This window comes from Prenolepis imparis, unplaced genomic scaffold (genome assembly GCF_030444845.1).
Source record: "Prenolepis imparis isolate NDT839.2.m4 unplaced genomic scaffold, iyPreImpa1.0 SCAF_2, whole genome shotgun sequence".
Classification (NCBI taxonomy): Eukaryota; Metazoa; Arthropoda; class Insecta; order Hymenoptera; family Formicidae; genus Prenolepis; species Prenolepis imparis.
This window is the reverse complement of record NW_028141160.1, coordinates 10,848,874-10,870,410: the sequence shown is the minus strand read 5'-3', so window position 1 is coordinate 10,870,410 and position 21,537 is coordinate 10,848,874. Positions and strand designations below refer to the sequence as shown.

Below are 21,537 nucleotides of genomic sequence, written 5' to 3'. Positions count from 1 at the left end.
AGAAGCAGATTTCCGCGATGTAAATTACGCATTAAAATCTCTCTGAACCAAGAGATGCAGTAAATATTTAATTTAAATATAATTATGTGAGTTAGTGTTAAATCTGTTTAGTTTTGTGAAAAAAATATAGAAATGTAATTATATTTGTTCCAAATATACGTAGTTATGAAAACATTTTTGGAAGAAATAACTATTCACTGATTTTTTTATATTATTGTAATAGTCTTCTTTTCATTATACTAAATCGATTTTGATACACTTTAAAATTAAAAAATTAAAAATTGAAATATTTAATTATATTTTTTAATATTTAAGTGCATGATGTACACAATTTCATGCGTGTAAAATCCGTTTAACAATATCCAATTATTTCTACGACAAATGTTATGAAATATTATAAACGTATCTAACACTAACTCCAATCTGTCATCTTCTAATTCATTTAAACTTTAAACTATAACATAAATCGTGATAATTACTAAAGACTAATTGTAATCACTTTTTTTACACTAGTCACAGAACTAAGTTCAAGGAATTGTGCCTGCAATCGTTTTTACGAAGCACAATTATAGGATCATTATATTAAATCGAGGAGTAGCGAGGAGACCAAATTTATTAAAAGACGGAAATTCGGCGCAACAAAAGCTAGCAGTGTGTGTCGTTTTACGAATCGTCTCGAATCGAGTCACTTGTTAGTAACGCCGGCTTCCTGACCCACATACCGCGACCGCCATACAACAAACGTAACACTTTGTAGCCGCGTGTGCACTCACGAATGCACATGTATGCGCCGATAATACACCTGAGATGTGTATGTGCATGCACAAACACATCTCACGCAAGTACCCCATTATCGTATACGATCAGGTTTTCGTTCAGGTTCAGGTTCTCCATGATTCTGACACAGGAGTCGACGATCTTTAAAGTGACTGAATGAATAGGCTAAATCATGCATTTATCAATTTAAAGAGTTATTCTCGATTTTCATGAAATAATTATTAATGATAATAATGATATTTCATGAAAATCGAGAATAACAAGATGAAAATTAATGTCAATACATATAATAATTGTACAGAATAAATTTTGGAAAAACTTCAAATTTTTTTCTATAAATTTATTGTCAAATGTCATCGTGTGAACTCAATTGCAGTATACAGTATGCGATTGTGCGAATTAGAGAATGAATTTAGAAATTCAGAATGAATAACTATCAGAGAAGGGAGGTAAAATTAAATTATTATTTACTGTATAATTATTATTTATTTGAATCGCTTGTGCTTTGTGTATATGTTTTATCGCCTATACACGAATAAAAAAATTAATTAATATTTCAAAAACAACTAATGAGAGAGATGAGAAAAGGCATGTAACTCTTCGCGAGTACCTTGCAATAATTATCTGCTACAGAGATTTGCACAAAATGGTGAATTATGCGTGAATTATCTTGCGGTACTTTTCCGCAGAAGTTTTCTTTTGTCAATTTACACATTTCGTATATACAACATATCAGTTTCTTGGAAATAATGGAAATTACATTATTCTTCTTGGAACACATTGTTCTTGCTAAATATTGTACTTTCTGCATTAAAATTTATAACTCTTAAGTAATTTCTCTATCTTATGAATAAAAAGAAATAAAGAAAAAGAAGTATAATTAAATTAGTTATAAGTTTTAAATCGCCGCTACAATTTTTAGTTTCTTCCTCACAAATTATATTAATCGGTCTTATCGCTTGATATTTTATAATTTTGCAAAACGAGTCAAGATACAGTTTTATCACCTTAATCTTCTAGCGGAACGATACAGTAAGATTGCCATACAAGGAATTTCCCCTGCCACCTGATCTAGACTAGATCTTAACTGCAAAACAGGAACTATAAATTTTTCTTTCTTACTTTTCACTCTTACACTTCGATTATCAAAATGACTCGCAAATGACTTGCGGCTGAATTCCGCGAGTCTCTCTACTGCGTCATCATCACTGCGGGCATCATTAAACTTTCGAAATTCGCTGAATAATTATCGCAGGTTTCGAACGCGTATAAAGACGAGGTCGTCGACCGGCATGTTCTAATCAGATAGGATTCAATAAGAGCCTCTCCGTTAGTCGTATATCGCAAACCTGGCCATAACCGTTCTTCATTTCGTGCATATATACGAATTGATCGAAGAATCGGCGTCCTCGAATTTTCGAGTTATCGAACAGCAACTTTGTAAGCGTGTTTCCGTGTTTAGAACTCTCTGATTTCTCTTCTCCAATGACAAATAAGTTCAATTCATATTTTAATTATTTATTCTTTTTTCTTTCATAATTGCATTTTATTTACATTTTAAATTAAGAAAAGTAAATTTTTAAATTGAATACTAGACTACTGTTTCATTACAGTCGCAACATAAGCTTATTACATTATTTATATACATATCAACCGTATTAATCTTTGTTTCGTTATTTTACATATGATTAACGTATTTATTAATCATTTTTATGGAAATAGATTGATAGCGCTGTTTTGTAAGAATCCGAGTAAACCGGTAATTATAAACTCTGTAAATTATTTGCGAGCGAGTCAAGGATGTCGAAGAGATTTCCAGCATGCTGGATTTGTGAAAGATTCAATTTTGCCGCGAAGTTAAAGGACGTAGATTTATGATTGCAACACGACTGTAATGTACTTTTTTCTCAGAGCGCACACGTGTGCACATTGTTAGTATATTTAAATTGTTCTTTGCGCGCGTGTGATGTTTTCCCGCAATCTGCTTACTATACGCTAGGTGCATCATCTGCTGGTGTACTTTATGCGACCCCGATTCTAGCCTTAGGGAATTCCTTGGAAAGTCGATGGCTATGGAAAGTCAAAGCAGCGAAAAGATAGAAGACGGTGATACAGCTGTGATTATATTGTCCGTTTGCATGCGCAATGTGTAAATTTTCTCACACAGTCATGCTTTTTTTCTATTATCGTTGTACAGCTATACCCTTGTGCAATTTTAATCGATTGATCAAGCCATGAGTTAATTCACTCGCGACTAATTGTTTTAGTGGACAAGGATGGGAAAACAGAACAATTTTTCGTTAAGAGTTTTCTTCGTGAGTCTTTATTAAGTCTTCCTTAGTTGGACTGTAATTAAATTAAAATAAAGTAAAGAAATCGTTACAGTTATACGCGAAAATGTCTGTTTTTATTTATGCAAATTGTGTGTGTGTGTGTGTGTGTATGAAAATAAAATGACAAGCATCGGAGAAAAACTACTGAATCTCAACAAAGCTGAATATTATAAGCTAACTCTAAAAAGATTGATAATAAAATAAAATTTAATTTCATTATCATTATCTTTTTCCTGTATATGTCAAAAAATATCTTTATCTCTATTTTCTTATTATATATTTTTATACCGATTTCATTCTCTGTTCGTTGCATCGAGTCTTCTTCCGTAACGGAACGCATTGTAAAATGTGTATAACTATTTAAAAAATGATATGATAATATCTTGCAACAAGTATAGGTCAGTGCGCATTGCACTGTGTTAACATAATGCATTCAAATGAGGATATCGTAATGCATGCGACGTCGCTTGCTCCTTTTTCATCTAATAGTGCCCTTTACTCCACTTTCTCTGTAGACTCAAAAAAAAACACGTTATGCGCGTATAAATGCTTGACAAGAGAGCACTGTAAAATTTTTAGCACGACTAATCTAATTGTAAAATAATAAGCGTTTAAATGCACAATATCGACATATTGTGAATTCACAAAATAATGTTCAAACGTGTTACTAATGTGTTTCTTCTTTAAATATCTATTAGAGAGAATTGACTCTAAAACAATGCCATTTTCATAATTGCAATATGTGAGTATTTATACTAACGTAAAATACGTAAAATGACACGTTTAGTCTCAAAGATAAAGTTCCTCATTGCATGCTTTCTCTAGTAATCAGAGTACAAAGCGTACCTATTATTAGTTAAATCGTTGAAAATCCTTCCCGTCACTGTTACAACTAGTATTTTAAGTGCCAAGTTGTAAAAATGTTAAAAAATTTATATTTATAAAAATTTTTCTATTTTTAATTGGATCCTCTCATCATAATCATCTTTAGATTCTTTTAGTTGATAATTTTTACAAAATAATCTATCATATCATCCAAAAAGACATTATTTAAAAAGAGTTACATTATTTATAATCTTTACAATTCTCTACTAATTAGAAAGCATAGAAGACGATCGATATTTTTCGAGATAAAAATATATTTATATAAACGAGAATATAAGTATCCGCAAAATTTTATTTGAGAACAAATATGAAGAATAAACATCGTTACTTAATCGTTAAATAATTGAAATAATCAGAGGAATCTTTGAAAAAATGCAAATTTTTATGAAACGCGCAATCATCATTTAATTTAAAATGGTGTAATCAATACTGGATATTTCATAATTTTACATTTCATATGATCTATCTGTTTTAAAAAATCTTGTAAGTTAAGTCTCTTTTAAGATTTTTTTACATTTAGCTGATTCATCGTAAATTCAAAAATTTAAATAAAAATTTAACTTACATCATTTTTAATTAATGATTCACATTAATATCGATTTCTAAAATTTATTACTCCTACATCCGGGTCTTATGCGATTATTACTTAGTGCGTGTAAAAATATAATTAAAAAGAGATGACGTTGACGCGTTCGACATGTATACAAAAAATCTTTCATGATTCTACAAATCCAGTTGGATACGATAGGACTACGAGAATTGTCGCTTTCTCTTCTGAGCTTATGTCGATTGACGGTACACTTTCATAGACTTTTAAAAAGAATGCTACTGTAACACTCACACTACCAACGCTTCTCCTCAACGAACAATCTATCCTAGAAGAAAAAAAAAATTGACGAAACTTGTCAGTCTTACGAAACATAATTACAACTAATTAAAGCTTGTTAAAGTATTATTCAAAAATCGCGATTTGCTTCAAAATACATAATGTCAGATATAACTATAATCGATACAGCGCAATGACGCAAAACGGTGTTTTTATATGATGAGAAGTCCTGAGGACATTAACATAGCATAAACTATAGCATACAGGTAACAGATGCAAGACCGTTACTATGCTCGGTTTCGATTCTCCGACAGATAATGCGTACAGTTGTTTGCACTGTTGCTGAATTTATTCATCTGAGACAGTATTCCTTCTTCTTTCGCAAAGCGAGCAAACGAATAACTGTATGTGAGAGGTACCTCTTTCTTCTAACATGTAAATACAGAAGTTATCATTTTCTTAATAAGAAACTGCATTCAATATTTTGTTTATAAAAATTTTAAATTTTTATTTTAATTTGTATGCATCAAAAATAAAATATTATAATAATGAACTATTGTTTTTTTTAAAATTATATAATCTTTTATTTTTGTACGATTGCAATTAGGATGCACAATTTAAAAATGTCTTGTTTTCTAAATATACTTATTAATTAGACCAATTAATAATTTCAAACAATTTTAAAATATGAGTAAGCATTAAATTGGCGATAAAAGACTACTTGTATCAATTTTTGCATTACTTTTATTGTATTTTAAATTCACTTTTTAAAATATTTTATTTATTTGATATTTCACTAAAGTGAAGAATATTAATTCTTTTGTTATATTTCTATGTTCTTATAATCTTTATTGTCATAAATAATCAACATAATTATTGATATAAATGTAACACTTTTGAAGAAGTGCTTCTTTCCTAGCTAAATCCTAAGCAAAATATATTATAAAATTTTAATATTGTAAAAAATAACAATATACTCTAAGAATAAAGTAAAAAAGATATTATATATTGATATTAGAAAAATCATTATTAATAAATTTAATCAAGCGACGTGATAGCGTAGAAAAATTTCTTTCTGGCTTGCCACTTTTGCCTGTATGTATATAGGGACCATGGTGCTACCATTCTGATCTCTATTATTTGTAGATCTTGTAAAAATATGAAATATAGTTTCCAATCACATCATTCTCAGTTTTCCAATTACATAGTTTATCTAAACATAAAATGACTGACAGAAAAAAATTTAATTTATCAATGTCAGAGATTGTTGGAAGAGTCGTCTTGAGTACGTAAGAAGAATCGAAGCCGGTATTGCGAAAGCTGCAATTAAATTTTCTGTTTCCATTTATGTCACAAGTAGAACTGTAATTTAGTAGGTGACAGCAAACTGTTCACACTCGGAGTCAGTTGACTTGTATCTGAGATCAAGTTGACTGAAATGACGAAGTGAAACTTTTGATACGGTCAGTAACGATTCTGAAAAACGTATGGGATCATGACATTGTCAACCTACAATAGGAGAACGTCACGAGTCGAAAATTAAAAAAAAAATATGTCACGTATGTGAGTCATACTGTCGACCTAACAGGTATCGCTTTCTCCGTTCAGACAATCGTCAAAGTCCAGGGATAGATACGCGTCATCGCCGAGATCTTCGTCACCAATTTCCTTCGACCTCGTTTTGTGTACGGCCTTCTCACGCCTCGCGAAAAGAGACGCGATTTTCACGCTTCGTTGGAAATTCCGCACGCTGGGAATAGAGCTACAGGATCTTGTTTCAAAGAGAGCGAGAGAGGAGAGGCATAATTGATGCGCGAGATACGTCGCAAGAAGTTTCACTATCCTTCTACGACGAATGTCGAAGTAGGTCCCGATGGGAAGGTGCAACGACCCGATTTGTTCACCTTATAATATACTACGTGATGACGTATACTTTCGAGCCTTAAGCGAGATTATTATAAGAAGTATATTTGAAAAAAGTCAAGGAATAGTTGCAAATTAAAATAAAAATTAAAATAGAATTCTTTATTGTCGCAATAGATTGTATTAAGATAAAAAAATAATTAATTAATTATTCATATATTAGCCACATTTTTAATGAAAAATAGAAATACAATTTTTTTAAATTTTTATTATCAATTTTCAATTGCGTGTACGCTCTTCTTAGAATCTTATAAGATTTAAAGATTTATATAATTAGAGATTTTATATTTTGATTTAAATTTTGTATAAACTAAAAAAAGCAATTTTTTGTTGCAAAAAAGTCAGAACAATATAAACAATTTCTAAATTTTACCCCGCTAGAAATTGTGCAGAAATAAAAGACTATAATCTAGGGAAAAGACAGCAGAAAGTATAATATTTACAATTTATCTCTAGAAGACATAACTAAATAAACTAAATAAAGTATCAATTGATATGCAATCATCAAAATTTATAATCGATAAATTAATATATGTAGAAAGAGAATTAAAATACACATATAGAAGAGAGATTTCGTCGATGGAATTTGTATTGAAATTTAACGTGGCCAGGAAAGAATTATTTTGTATCGTATAAGCCGTACTTTTTTCTATGATCCGTCGTAGATCGTTCGATTAATTTGGATAGTGTCATTAGTATCAGACAAGTAATTTTGGTCAACGACTTCGAAATCGACGACTAGCGAAGGGGAACGCTAAAGAGGCGACGACGATGCAGCAAGTAGTTTCACCGTGTTAAATTAACCGAACGCCGATCAAATCGATCGAAACAGAATAATGTCCGAAGAATGTAGCACGCCGTGAAAGTTCTGCCCCTTGAAAGGGTGAGATAGAAAGAACCTGTCATGCGTTATGCGATATGTAATATGCATTAGATATGCATTAAATACGTGATCGTTGCACTCACAATTAGTCGCAGAGCTGCTGCATATCAGACGGTGCAAAATGCAGTTACATTTCTATGATGTTACCAAATCATTAATCGACAATTACCGCGGAATTACATTATTTAGCGATCGCTCGATTCCAGACTTACGTATCTACTCGTATCCAGTCTAATTGACAGAAACAAAATTGGTTTTCGTAATAAACATCAAAGAGAGATGAAACCGTTAATATCTTGCATGTTGTGAAATAATAGATTTCGCGATATATATATGTAAGAAAAACTGGTTCTTATTTATTAAGAAAAATATAGTTCCTATTTATTCTTAATATACATATATAAATCGTGAAATCTATTATTTCACAACATGCAAGATATTAAAAGTTTTATCTCTCTTTGATGTTTACTACGAAAACTAATTTTATTTCTGCTGTCAATTAGACTAGATAAATCTAGAATCGAGCGATCGTTAAATAAGGTAATTTGCGTTTATTTATTATTAATATTAAAAGCTATCAAATGATGTAAGCGCGCACTTGAATAATAATAAAAAATAACAACAAATAATAATAAAAATAAATAGAAAATAATTCCACTGATAATTATAATAAATATAATACACTTAAATATAAAACTAATAGTTATAATGAATAACTAATAGTTAATAAGAATAATTTGTTTTATTTCAAAAACAGAACTTATTGTACTGTCTATTTCAAACTTTTAAAGCATTATATTTCAGATCTCACACTACTTAATTCTCTATTACTATTTTTGTAAAAGATACAGTTTTTCAGAGCAATTTATCTTTAATAGACTAATAACATGAATTCATCAAATAGTACCTTCTAGTTCTGTATTGTCATCTAAATAGATTGTATTTTCGTTAATGTGTGCTTTTTACTGTGCCATATAACTCTTTATCGGATTTTATCAATTTTCTAATTTGAATACTATAAATATACTAACAATAGTAATATGTTTTATTAATATTTTTGACAGTTATCAGCTGATTTCTGTAAAAAAAAATTAATAGAGCGTTAATTTGCTAATTAAATTTTAAAATAATAATGTATTATACAAATTAAAATAGTAATATGTTAACTGTAATAAAATAGTAATATGATAACTGATTAATATTTTTTGACGGAAATCAGCTGATAACTGTCAAAAATATTAATCACAGATAAGGCATTATAACATATATTATTTACAACATAATACTATTTTAATATTTCTAACATATTATTTTAAAATTTAATTAGCAAATTAACGCTTTATTAATATTTTTTGACAGAAATCAGCTGATTAAAGTGTTAATTTGTTACTTAATTTTTAAAATTAGAATATGTTATAAATTAAAATAATAATATGTTTTAAATACTATGTCATAATTCCTTAAATTCGATTAATATTTTTGACAATTATATCAGCTGATTTCTGTCAGAAATATTATTCGCAAATAAGGTATTATAATATATTATTTATATATAAACATATTACTATTTTACATTTTATAACATATTATTATTTTAAAATTTAATTATCAAATTAACACTATATTAATATTTTTGACAGAAATCAGCTGATTAAAGCGTTAATTTCCTAATTAATTTTTTAAATAAGAATACGATATAAAAATTAAAATAATAATATGTTTTAAATAATATGTTATAATTCCTTAAACTCGATTAATATTTTTAACAGTTATCAGCTGATTTCTGTCAAAAAATATTAATCGCAAATAAGGCATTATAACATATTATTTACAACGTATTATTATTTTAATTTTATAGGTAATTATTATTTTAAAATTTAATTAGTAAATTAACGCTTTATTAATATTTTTGACAAGTATATCAGCTGATTAAAGCGTTTATGTGCTTCTTATAAATTAAAAATATTATATTATAAATATTGTAAATAACTGAAAGGTGGAAGGTGAATTTCGCTTGGCAAACGATTTTATATCTTTAAAAATTTTTTTATCTTGTAAAATATAATTTCTCTTATAAAATGTTTTTTACTTTTATATGATTTTTTAGCTATTGTAATTGAAAAGTGAATTTGAAAGATGAATTTTGCTTGACAAATGATTTTATATTTAATTTTTTAACTTGCAAATTATAATTTCTCTTATCACAAAGTAATGTCCTTTTCTTTACATAATTTTTTTAGCAAAGTTTGTCGTAATTGAAAGGTGAATTTAAAAAGTGAAATGTGAATTTAAAAAATGAATTTTGCTTGACAAATGATTCTATATCTTTAAAAATTTTATTTATTTATAACTGTCAAAAATATAAATAAAGCGTTAATTTGCTAATTAAATTTTGAAATAATAATATGTTAAAAATATTAAAATAGTAATATGTTGTAAATAATATGTTATAATAGCTTATCCGCGATTAATATTTTGACAGAAATCAGCTGATAACTGTAAAAAAATATTAATCGAATTTAAAGTATTATAACATATTATTTAAAATATATTATTATTTTAATTTTTATAACATATTATTTTAAAATTTAATTAGCAAATTAACGCTTTAATCAGCTTATTTCTGATTTCAAGAAATATTAATAAAGCGTTAATTTGCTAACTAAATTTTGAAGTAATAATATATTAAAACTATTAAAATAGTAATATGTTTTAAATAATATGCTATAATTTAACTTTGGGTCTTGCACACAATAAAGAAAATATTAGTAATAGGAATAAATATTAAGCATTAGACTTACTGCACAATACAAAAGTACAAGCAATAAGAACAGAAAATAGAAAATATTTATCAATAGAACAGGAAATATCTATTGTTATCCCCTAATAGCTATCTGCTTCTGTTGATGCATGGATATTTTTATTCTCTCTGTTCTTATTGTCTATACTTTTATATTGTGCAGTAGGCCTAATGCTTAATATTTATTCCTATTCCTAATATTTTCTCTATTGTGCGCAGAGCCTTTTAATATTTTTGAGTTATCAGCTGATTTCTGTCAAAAAGTATTAATCGAGGATAAGGTATTATAACATATATTATTCACAACATATTACTATTTTAAAATTTTAACATATTATTATTTGTAAATTTATTTATCAAATTAATACTTTATTAATATTTTTTGACAGAAATCGACTGATAAAACATTAATTTACTAATTAAATTTTAAAATAATAATATGTTATAAAACTTAAAAATAATGTTTTAAATAATGTTATAATATTTTAAACTCGATAAATATTTTTTGACAGTTATCAGCTGATTTCTGTAAAAAAATATTATTCGAGTTTAAAGTATATACTATATCAAATGTTATTTACATTATTATTTTAATTCTTATAACATATTATTTTTATTTTAAAATTTAATTATCAAGTTAACACTTCTAGTTCTAAAAAAATTAAATAATTATTAATAATTAATTTATTCAAATTAATTATTTATTTATTTAAAAATAATAACTTATAATGTAAGAATTTCTTATGTTTCTTAAAGAAAATTTCGGATGTGTTCACTTATCATGCCTAAGTAGACAAATCCTCCTTTCTCCTTTTTCCTCTCTAGAATAAATAAATTTACCAACTCTGAGAAAAATATCTGCGAAACCTTGAGATCGAGAATTCGTTATAAAATGTACAATTGCCGAGATGTACGTTAAGTGCGTAGAAAATAGCTAGATAATAAAAAATGACGGCGATTGCAATCGAATCTCATTTATTCTCACGGTCTTTCCGTTCTGTCTAGCAACAAAATGAATCTTACCTTTCTTTCGCGAAGATCTCTCAGCCGTCTGCAAGAGATCGAATCGCTGACTAGTAATTTCTATCGATGGCGTTTATCGGCGACGTTTCTTCGTATCTCCCAGAATTGTTATTGCCACTATTTTCGCTTTTGCTTTCACCGTTCCCACAACAATAGCGAGATACATTGTTTGTAGGAAAATCGGGAAGAAACAATGTGGGAGAAAATCTGTCATTTCCGCTTTTAATTTTACTTGAGGACATTATTAATGGGGTTTGAATTGTGTTCCGCGAAATGTTATCTATTCATATCAGATCGAAAGATTTCGCTAAAAAATATGACGTATGTATGGAAAGAGTTGAGATGATCCCGTTATCGATTAAGAGATAGTAACAGTTTAAATTTTATGAATGTGTTCAAGATGTGTATATAACGGAGATTAAAGTTGGAATCAGGAAATTAATATACCAATACTGTTTTGAATACATAAAAAAATTAAATTTTTTAATTAATGGAGAACTAATTTCACAAGAGTTACATATTGTTTATTTTCATACATGTAGTGTGTATATATACGTATATATATATATGTATATATATATATATATATATATATATATATATATATAATGTATAATATATGACGATGGAAAAATATGACATGAATTTTTAATCATTTTTTAACCATTGTTTGATTAAACCTTTTATTTGTATTCTAGCTTCCTTCAATTGAGGCAGATCATTTTCTGACGAAGGATACATATCTGCACAATGTGCAGTGCCTTCAAATAAATTAATAAATTAAATAATGCACACATATATACATGCATAATAAATATCTATAGTACATTCTACTTACCATTGATATAAATAGCAGGTGCTTGTGGATTGGAAGAGTTTATAATACCTAGCACATGCCAAGGATCGACAGAACCATGTACAAATACTACATTTGATACTTGTAGATTTAACGCACCATAGAAAATATTCGTTCGGGTGACAGCAGATTTCAATAAATCTATATCGTATCTGCAAGAGAAAGAATTTTCTCTTATTATTTAAACATTTTCTAAGTGAATATTACATTCAAAAAATATAACTTAAATAGAAAAACAAACCTAGGCCCGAAAATATCGATGCATTGCTGTATAAAAACATTTACTGGAAAGGTATCACTGAACAAATTAGGCTGCGCAGTTGAAGTTTGGAAGAATCCAAACTCTGTACAAGTCTGATACATCCATTGACGTCCTACAAATACCATTCATAATTTATATATGTACACTAGCGGATCCTATCGATAATGGGGGGGGGGGGGGTTTGCAAAATTATTTTAATTAATATTTTTGGTTTCATGATTAGCTTTTTTTATTCCAGGATCAACGACGTCGATAGCTCTCTAACGTTTGCTTTCCATTACTATATTTTTTAAACGACTTATATTTTTTAAACGAATTCAGCAAAACTGGTTCTTTTAATTTGCAAAAGTGGGTTTTAACCCCAAAACCCTCCTCCAGGATCCGCCAGTGCATATATATACATAAACATAAATGTACATACATATTCATATATATGCATAAACATAAATGTACATACATATTCATATATATGCATAAACATAAATGTACATACATATTCATATATATGCATAAACATAAATGTACATACATATTCATATATATGCATAAACATAAATGTACATACATATTCATATATATGCATAAACATAAATGTACATACATATTCATATATATGCATAAACATAAATGTACATACATATTCATATATATGCATAAACATAAATGTACATACATATTCATATATATGCATAAACATAAATGTACATACATATTCATATATATGCATAATCATAAATGTACATACATATTCATATATATGCATAATCATAAATGTACATACATATTCATATATATGCATAATCATAAATGTACATACATATTCATATATATGCATAATCATAAATGTACATACATATTCATATATATGCATAATCATAAATGTACATACATATTCATATATATGCATAAACATAAATGTACATACATATTCATATATATGCATAAACATAAATGTACATACATATTCATATATATGCATAAACATAAATGTACATACATATTCATATATATGCATAAACATAAATGTACATACATATTCATATATATGCATAAACATAAATGTACATACATATTCATATATATGCATAATCATAAATGTACATACATATTCATATATATGCATAATCATAAATGTACATACATATTCATATATATGCATAATCATAAATGTACATACATATTCATATATATGCATAATCATAAATGTACATACATATTCATATATATGCATAATCATAAATGTACATACATATTCATATATATGCATAATCATAAATGTACATACATATTCATATATATGCATAATCATAAATGTACATACATATTCATATATATGCATAATCATAAATGTACATACATATTCATATATATGCATAATCATAAATGTACATACATATTCATATATATGCATAATCATAAATGTACATACATATTCATATATATGCATAATCATAAATGTACATACATATTCATATATATGCACAATCATAAATGTACATACATATTCATATATATGCACAATCATAAATGTACATACATATTCATATATATGCACAATCATAAATGTACATACATATTCATATATATGCACAATCATAAATGTACATACATATTCATATATATGCACAATCATAAATGTACATACATATTCATATATATGCACAATCATAAATGTACATACATATTCATATATATGCACAATCATAAATGTACATACATATTCATATATATGCACAATCATAAATGTACATACATATTCATATATATGCACAAACATAAATGTACATACATATTCATATATATGCACAATCATAAATGTACATACATATTCATATATATGCACAATCATAAATGTACATACATATTCATATATATGCATAAACATAAATGTACATACATATTCATATATATGCATAAACATAAATGTACATACATATTCATATATATGCATAAACATAAATGTACATACATATTCATATATATGCATAAACATAAATGTACATACATATTCATATATATGCATAAACATAAATGTACATACATATTCATATATATGCATAAACATAAATGTACATACATATTCATATATATGCATAAACATAAATGTACATACATATTCATATATATGCATAAACATAAATGTACATACATATTCATATATATGCATAAACATAAATGTACATACATATTCATATATATGCATAAACATAAATGTACATACATATTCATATATATGCATAAACATAAATGTACATACATATTCATATATATGCATAAACATAAATGTACATACATATTCATATATATGCATAAACATAAATGTACATACATATTCATATATATGCATAAACATAAATGTACATACATATTCATATATATGCATAAACATAAATGTACATACATATTCATATATATGCATAAACATAAATGTACATACATATTCATATATATGCATAAACATAAATGTACATACATATTCATATATATGCATAAACATAAATGTACATACATATTCATATATATGCATAAACATAAATGTACATACATATTCATATATATGCATAAACATAAATGTACATACATATTCATATATATGCATAAACATAAATGTACATACATATTCATATATATGCATAAACATAAATGTACATACATATTCATATATATGCATAATCATAAATGTACATACATATTCATATATATGCATAAACATAAATGTACATACATATTCATATATATGCATAATCATAAATGTACATACATATTCATATATATGCATAAACATAAATGTACATACATATTCATATATATGCATAAACATAAATGTACATACATATTCATATATATGCATAATCATAAATGTACATACATATTCATATATATGCATAATCATAAATGTACATACATATTCATATATATGCATAATCATAAATGTACATACATATTCATATATATGCATAATCATAAATGTACATACATATTCATATATATGCATAAACATAAATGTACATACATATTCATATATATGCATAAACATAAATGTACATACATATTCATATATATGCATAATCATAAATGTACATACATATTCATATATATGCATAAACATAAATGTACATACATATTCATATATATGCATAAACATAAATGTACATACATATTCATATATATGCATAAACATAAATGTACATACATATTCATATATATGCATAAACATAAATGTACATACATATTCATATATATGCATAAACATAAATGTACATACATATTCATATATATGCATAAACATAAATGTACATACATATTCATATATATGCATAAACATAAATGTACATACATATTCATATATATGCATAAACATAAATGTACATACATATTCATATATATGCATAAACATAAATGTACATACATATTCATATATATGCATAAACATAAATGTACATACATATTCATATATATGCATAAACATAAATGTACATACATATTCATATATATGCATAAACATAAATGTACATACATATTCATATATATGCATAAACATAAATGTACATACATATTCATATATATGCATAAACATAAATGTACATACATATTCATATATATGCATAAACATAAATGTACATACATATTCATATATATGCATAAACATAAATGTACATACATATTCATATATATGCATAAACATAAATGTACATACATATTCATATATATGCATAAACATAAATGTACATACATATTCATATATATGCATAAACATAAATGTACATACATATTCATATATATGCATAAACATAAATGTACATACATATTCATATATATGCATAAACATAAATGTACATACATATTCATATATATGCATAAACATAAATGTACATACATATTCATATATATGCATAAACATAAATGTACATACATATTCATATATATGCATAAACATAAATGTACATACATATTCATATATATGCATAAACATAAATGTACATACATATTCATATATATGCATAATCATAAATGTACATACATATTCATATATATGCATAAACATAAATGTACATACATATTCATATATATGCATAAACATAAATGTACATACATATTCATATATATGCATAAACATAAATGTACATACATATTCATATATATGCATAAACATAAATGTACATACATATTCATATATATGCATAAACATAAATGTACATACATATTCATATATATGCATAATCATAAATGTACATACATATTCATATATATGCATAAACATAAATGTACATACATATTCATATATATGCATAAACATAAATGTACATACATATTCATATATATGCATAAACATAAATGTACATACATATTCATATATATGCATAAACATAAATGTACATACATATTCATATATATGCATAAACATAAATGTACATACATATTCATATATATGCATAAACATAAATGTACATACATATTCATATATATGCATAATCATAAATGTACATACATATTCATATATATGCATAATCATAAATGTACATACATATTCATATATATGCATAATCATAAATGTACATACATATTCATATATATGCATAAACATAAATGTACATACATATTCATATATATGCATAAACATAAATGTACATACATATTCATATATATGCATAAACATAAATGTACATACATATTCATATATATGCATAAACATAAATGTACATACATATTCATATATATGCATAAACATAAATGTACATACATATTCATATATATGCATAAACATAAATGTACATACATATTCATATATATGCATAAACATAAATGTACATACATATTCATATATATGCATAAACATAAATGTACATACATATTCATATATATGCATAAACATAAATGTACATACATATTCATATATATGCATAAACATAAATGTACATACATATTCATATATATGCATAAACATAAATGTACATACATATTCATATATATGCATAATCATAAATGTACATACATATTCATATATATGCATAAACATAAATGTACATACATATTCATATATATGCATAAACATAAATGTACATACATATTCATATATATGCATAAACATAAATGTACATACATATTCATATATATGCATAAACATAAATGTACATACATATTCATATATATGCATAAACATAAATGTACATACATATTCATATATATGCATAAACATAAATGTACATACATATTCATATATATGCATAAACATAAATGTACATACATATTCATATATATGCATAAACATAAATGTACATACATATTCATATATATGCATAAACATAAATGTACATACATATTCATATATATGCATAAACATAAATGTACATACATATTCATATATATGCATAAACATAAATGTACATACATATTCATATATATGCATAAACATAAATGTACATACATATTCATATATATGCATAAACATAAATGTACATACATATTCATATATATGCATAAACATAAATGTACATACATATTCATATATATGCATAAACATAAATGTACATACATATTCATATATATGCATAAACATAAATGTACATACATATTCATATATATGCATAAACATAAATGTACATACATATTCATATATATGCATAAACATAAATGTACATACATATTCATATATATGCATAAACATAAATGTACATACATATTCATATATATGCATAAACATAAATGTACATACATATTCATATATATGCATAAACATAAATGTACATACATATTCATATATATGCATAAACATAAATGTACATACATATTCATATATATGCATAATCATAAATGTACATACATATTCATATATATGCATAATCATAAATGTACATACATATTCATATATATGCATAAACATAAATGTACATACATATTCATATATATGCATAATCATAAATGTACATACATATTCATATATATGCATAATCATAAATGTACATACATATTCATATATATGCATAAACATAAATGTACATACATATTCATATATATGCATAAACATAAATGTACATACATATTCATATATATGCATAAACATAAATGTACATACATATTCATATATATGCATAATCATAAATGTACATACATATTCATATATATGCATAAACATAAATGTACATACATATTCATATATATGCATAATCATAAATGTACATACATATTCATATATATGCATAATCATAAATGTACATACATATTCATATATATGCATAAACATAAATGTACATACATATTCATATATATGCATAATCATAAATGTACATACATATTCATATATATACATAATCATTATGTAGCATTATATAAACATAATTTGCAGTAATGAAATAATTTAAAAATTAAATTCATACGCTATTAATTTAAATGTATTACCTCCTTCTGCTTGCTCACTAGCCCAAGTGACATTTCGAAGCTCACGAATCATTTTACTATATCGATAATCCAAACATTTCTCCTTAGTAGCATTTAATATCATGTTGCTTATATAAGCGAGTCTATCAATAGGTTTTCCTATCTTTTCATCTACTAATGTGTTACATACAGTTTCAATAGTGATGTTAGCAGTTTGGGAGCTTTGACGATTGTCTTTATTATATTGTACAACGTCAGCAAAGTTACTTGCTAATGTTTCATATAGATTAGAAATGTCCACTTTTTTTGTATGCCCAGGATCAATTGGGTTGCATAATCTGAAATATGATTTGTATGAGAAAACAGCAAATCGCACTTTATCAACACTCTAACATTTCTACTCACTTGAATTTTTTCTCTATTTGCTGTTGACCAACAATATGATGCAACAATATATTGAATTGCCTGTTAGCTTCTGCTATTGTGTCAACACAGTTTTGAGAATAATCTTTCAGAGCATTTGCAACAACAACAAAATATTCTGTAATACAAAATCATTTGTATACACTTATATCATTTTTATCTTAAAATAATACTAGTTAAAATTATATATATATATATATATATTACTTTGAAAGTCAATCTCCGCTAGCAATGGCCCACTACTAGAGACAGCTCCGTGTACTAAATGGGGATATTTAGAACGCATCCAAGCAGCTAGAGATCCACCATATGATCCTCCAAATACAATCCATTTTGTGTCATTTGAAAACTTGTATCCAATATTAACACTTGTAATAAAGTATGCTAAGTCTGCTAATGCCTGCTGCGAGCTTAAATATACCAAATTCTTTACGCTCAGATCCCTGCAAGTATACAATTTACAACATAATATAAATTTCTAAATTAATTTTCTCTTGCATTCAATTATTTATATTCTACATACTGAGTAGGGTGACTTTTTCCATAAAAACGATGTTCTACATAAAAACACATTGCCCCAAACTCTTTGGCATATTCAATCCATTGACCTTCTACCATCCATGTGGCATTTGCTACACCTTCAGCTCCAATCAATAAAAATATGGGGCCATTTGGTTTATAAAAATTGGAATTGACAAAATATTTCTATAAAAAATAATAAATAAATATAACCAACAGTAATTCTATTAGTTTGTTTGAAGAGATAACAAAACTTAATGAAATAGCAATAAGATATAAGATATAATGAAAGATTTCATTATATCTTATATCTTATATAATACCTGTTTCCAAACACGAGCCTCAGTTGGGTTGAAATGATCTAAATATTGCGTGAACCACTGCTCCTCAGGAAGCACATATGTTTCAGAAGATAAAATTGGTTCTCCTAAATTGCCATATTTGCTCCGACCTCTCAGGAAAGTACGCCATGCTGTGCTGATATTTATGATATTCAAAATAATTGATAATAACAGTAGAAGCTGCATATTAAAATGCATTTGAATCATTATTATTCTCCACTCTCAGTATGGAAGCAATTCTGTAAGATGAGATACAACAAATATAAATATATGTCATTGTGAATATTTTAATTGAAGAGAAAGTATAAACCTTTTTTAACTTAATATATAAATACAAACTTTATACACTTTGCTATTAAAATATAAACATATATTTTTCACATCTATGAATATCTTTGACAGAAATTTTAATAAATGCAATATATAAGATACTCACTCAAACTACTTGTAGCAATAAAGGTAAGGTTCTAAAAGTTAGACTCTACTGCAGAAAGTCTGAAACATTCCTTGCGATGAACTTTGTGTGACCTTGCTGTGCGGAGAATTGATATTGTGAATGTAAACACAAACAACTCTTCAAGGACCTGCGCAGGTTAAATACATATGTACATATATAATATATATTTATAGGATAGAGAAATATTTCAAGAGGGGAGAAATAACAAGAAATGGGGTATATATTTTTTTAAATTAAAGGAAAACTTCACAATAAGGACTGCTTTCGAAATCTCGACTTCATAATACGGATAATATTATGAATTTAGGATTTATATATACAATGATAATATATAATATCCTTTTTGGAATCTCTCTTTCTTTCATTAATCAGTCGTATCAGATTTTTATAGAGAGAACGAAAAAAAAAACAATAATTCAGAAAATTATTCATTATTCATTAAATTAAAAATTATTATTATAAAAGATTATTATATTAATTATATATTATATTAAAAATTATTAATTATTATTCATTAAATTAAAAAAACTGAAAGATTGTTGTCGCATATAAAACATTTGCATGCCTATGTTATTTTGCTACAGAAATATTGTTACAGCAAGTTGTAAAAAAAATGAAAATTTCAAGTACATACAATGCAAATTACGTGTAATATTCTCGTGATTTGTCCCGTGAGCGATCATATGACAGATCAACATGTGAGAAACATAATTATTATAATTGTCTGTGAGAGAAATCCGCGTGATTTTTCGCGAAAACTCTGGTTAGCTCGATGCTCGATCAGCTGTTCAGTTAAATGAAACTCGTGACTCGTGATAAGGCGGTTGAAGAAGATTCACTTGGGAGTCGTGAAC

General features: G+C 25.9%; 2 protein-coding genes across 2 annotated transcripts in view; one reads left to right on the top strand and one right to left on the bottom strand.

The window, feature by feature from the left end:
- LOC145946799 (solute carrier family 53 member 1) overlaps positions 1–21,537 on the top strand; it is a 67,348-nt gene that overhangs the window by 41,240 nt on the left and 4,571 nt on the right. The window lies entirely within an intron of this gene.
- LOC145946814 (putative serine protease K12H4.7) lies at positions 11,985–21,457 on the bottom strand. The gene is made up of 10 exons (XM_083056573.1): positions 21,318–21,457; positions 20,663–20,810; positions 20,209–20,465; positions 19,890–20,071; positions 19,574–19,809; positions 19,349–19,484; positions 18,965–19,281; positions 12,548–12,680; positions 12,289–12,458; positions 11,985–12,211 (listed from the first exon to the last, which is right to left on the bottom strand). Exons 3-10 carry the CDS (start codon positions 20,431–20,433, stop codon positions 12,099–12,101), a joined length of 1,512 nt encoding a protein of 503 aa, XP_082912699.1. The 5' UTR covers positions 20,434–20,465; positions 20,663–20,810; positions 21,318–21,457; the 3' UTR covers positions 11,985–12,098.

Excerpts from the sequence above, each read along its gene's own strand:
- LOC145946814 (XM_083056573.1), bottom strand. The coding sequence starts at position 20,433 with ATGATTCAAATGCATTTTAATATGCAGCTTCTACTGTTATTATCAATT. Across the intron at positions 20,072-20,208 it reads AGGCTCGTGTTTGGAAACAG|AAATATTTTGTCAATTCCAA; the intron begins GTATTATATAAG and ends TATTTTTTATAG. Across the intron at positions 12,681-18,964 it reads TAGTGAGCAAGCAGAAGGAG|GACGTCAATGGATGTATCAG; the intron begins GTAATACATTTA and ends TGGTATTTGTAG.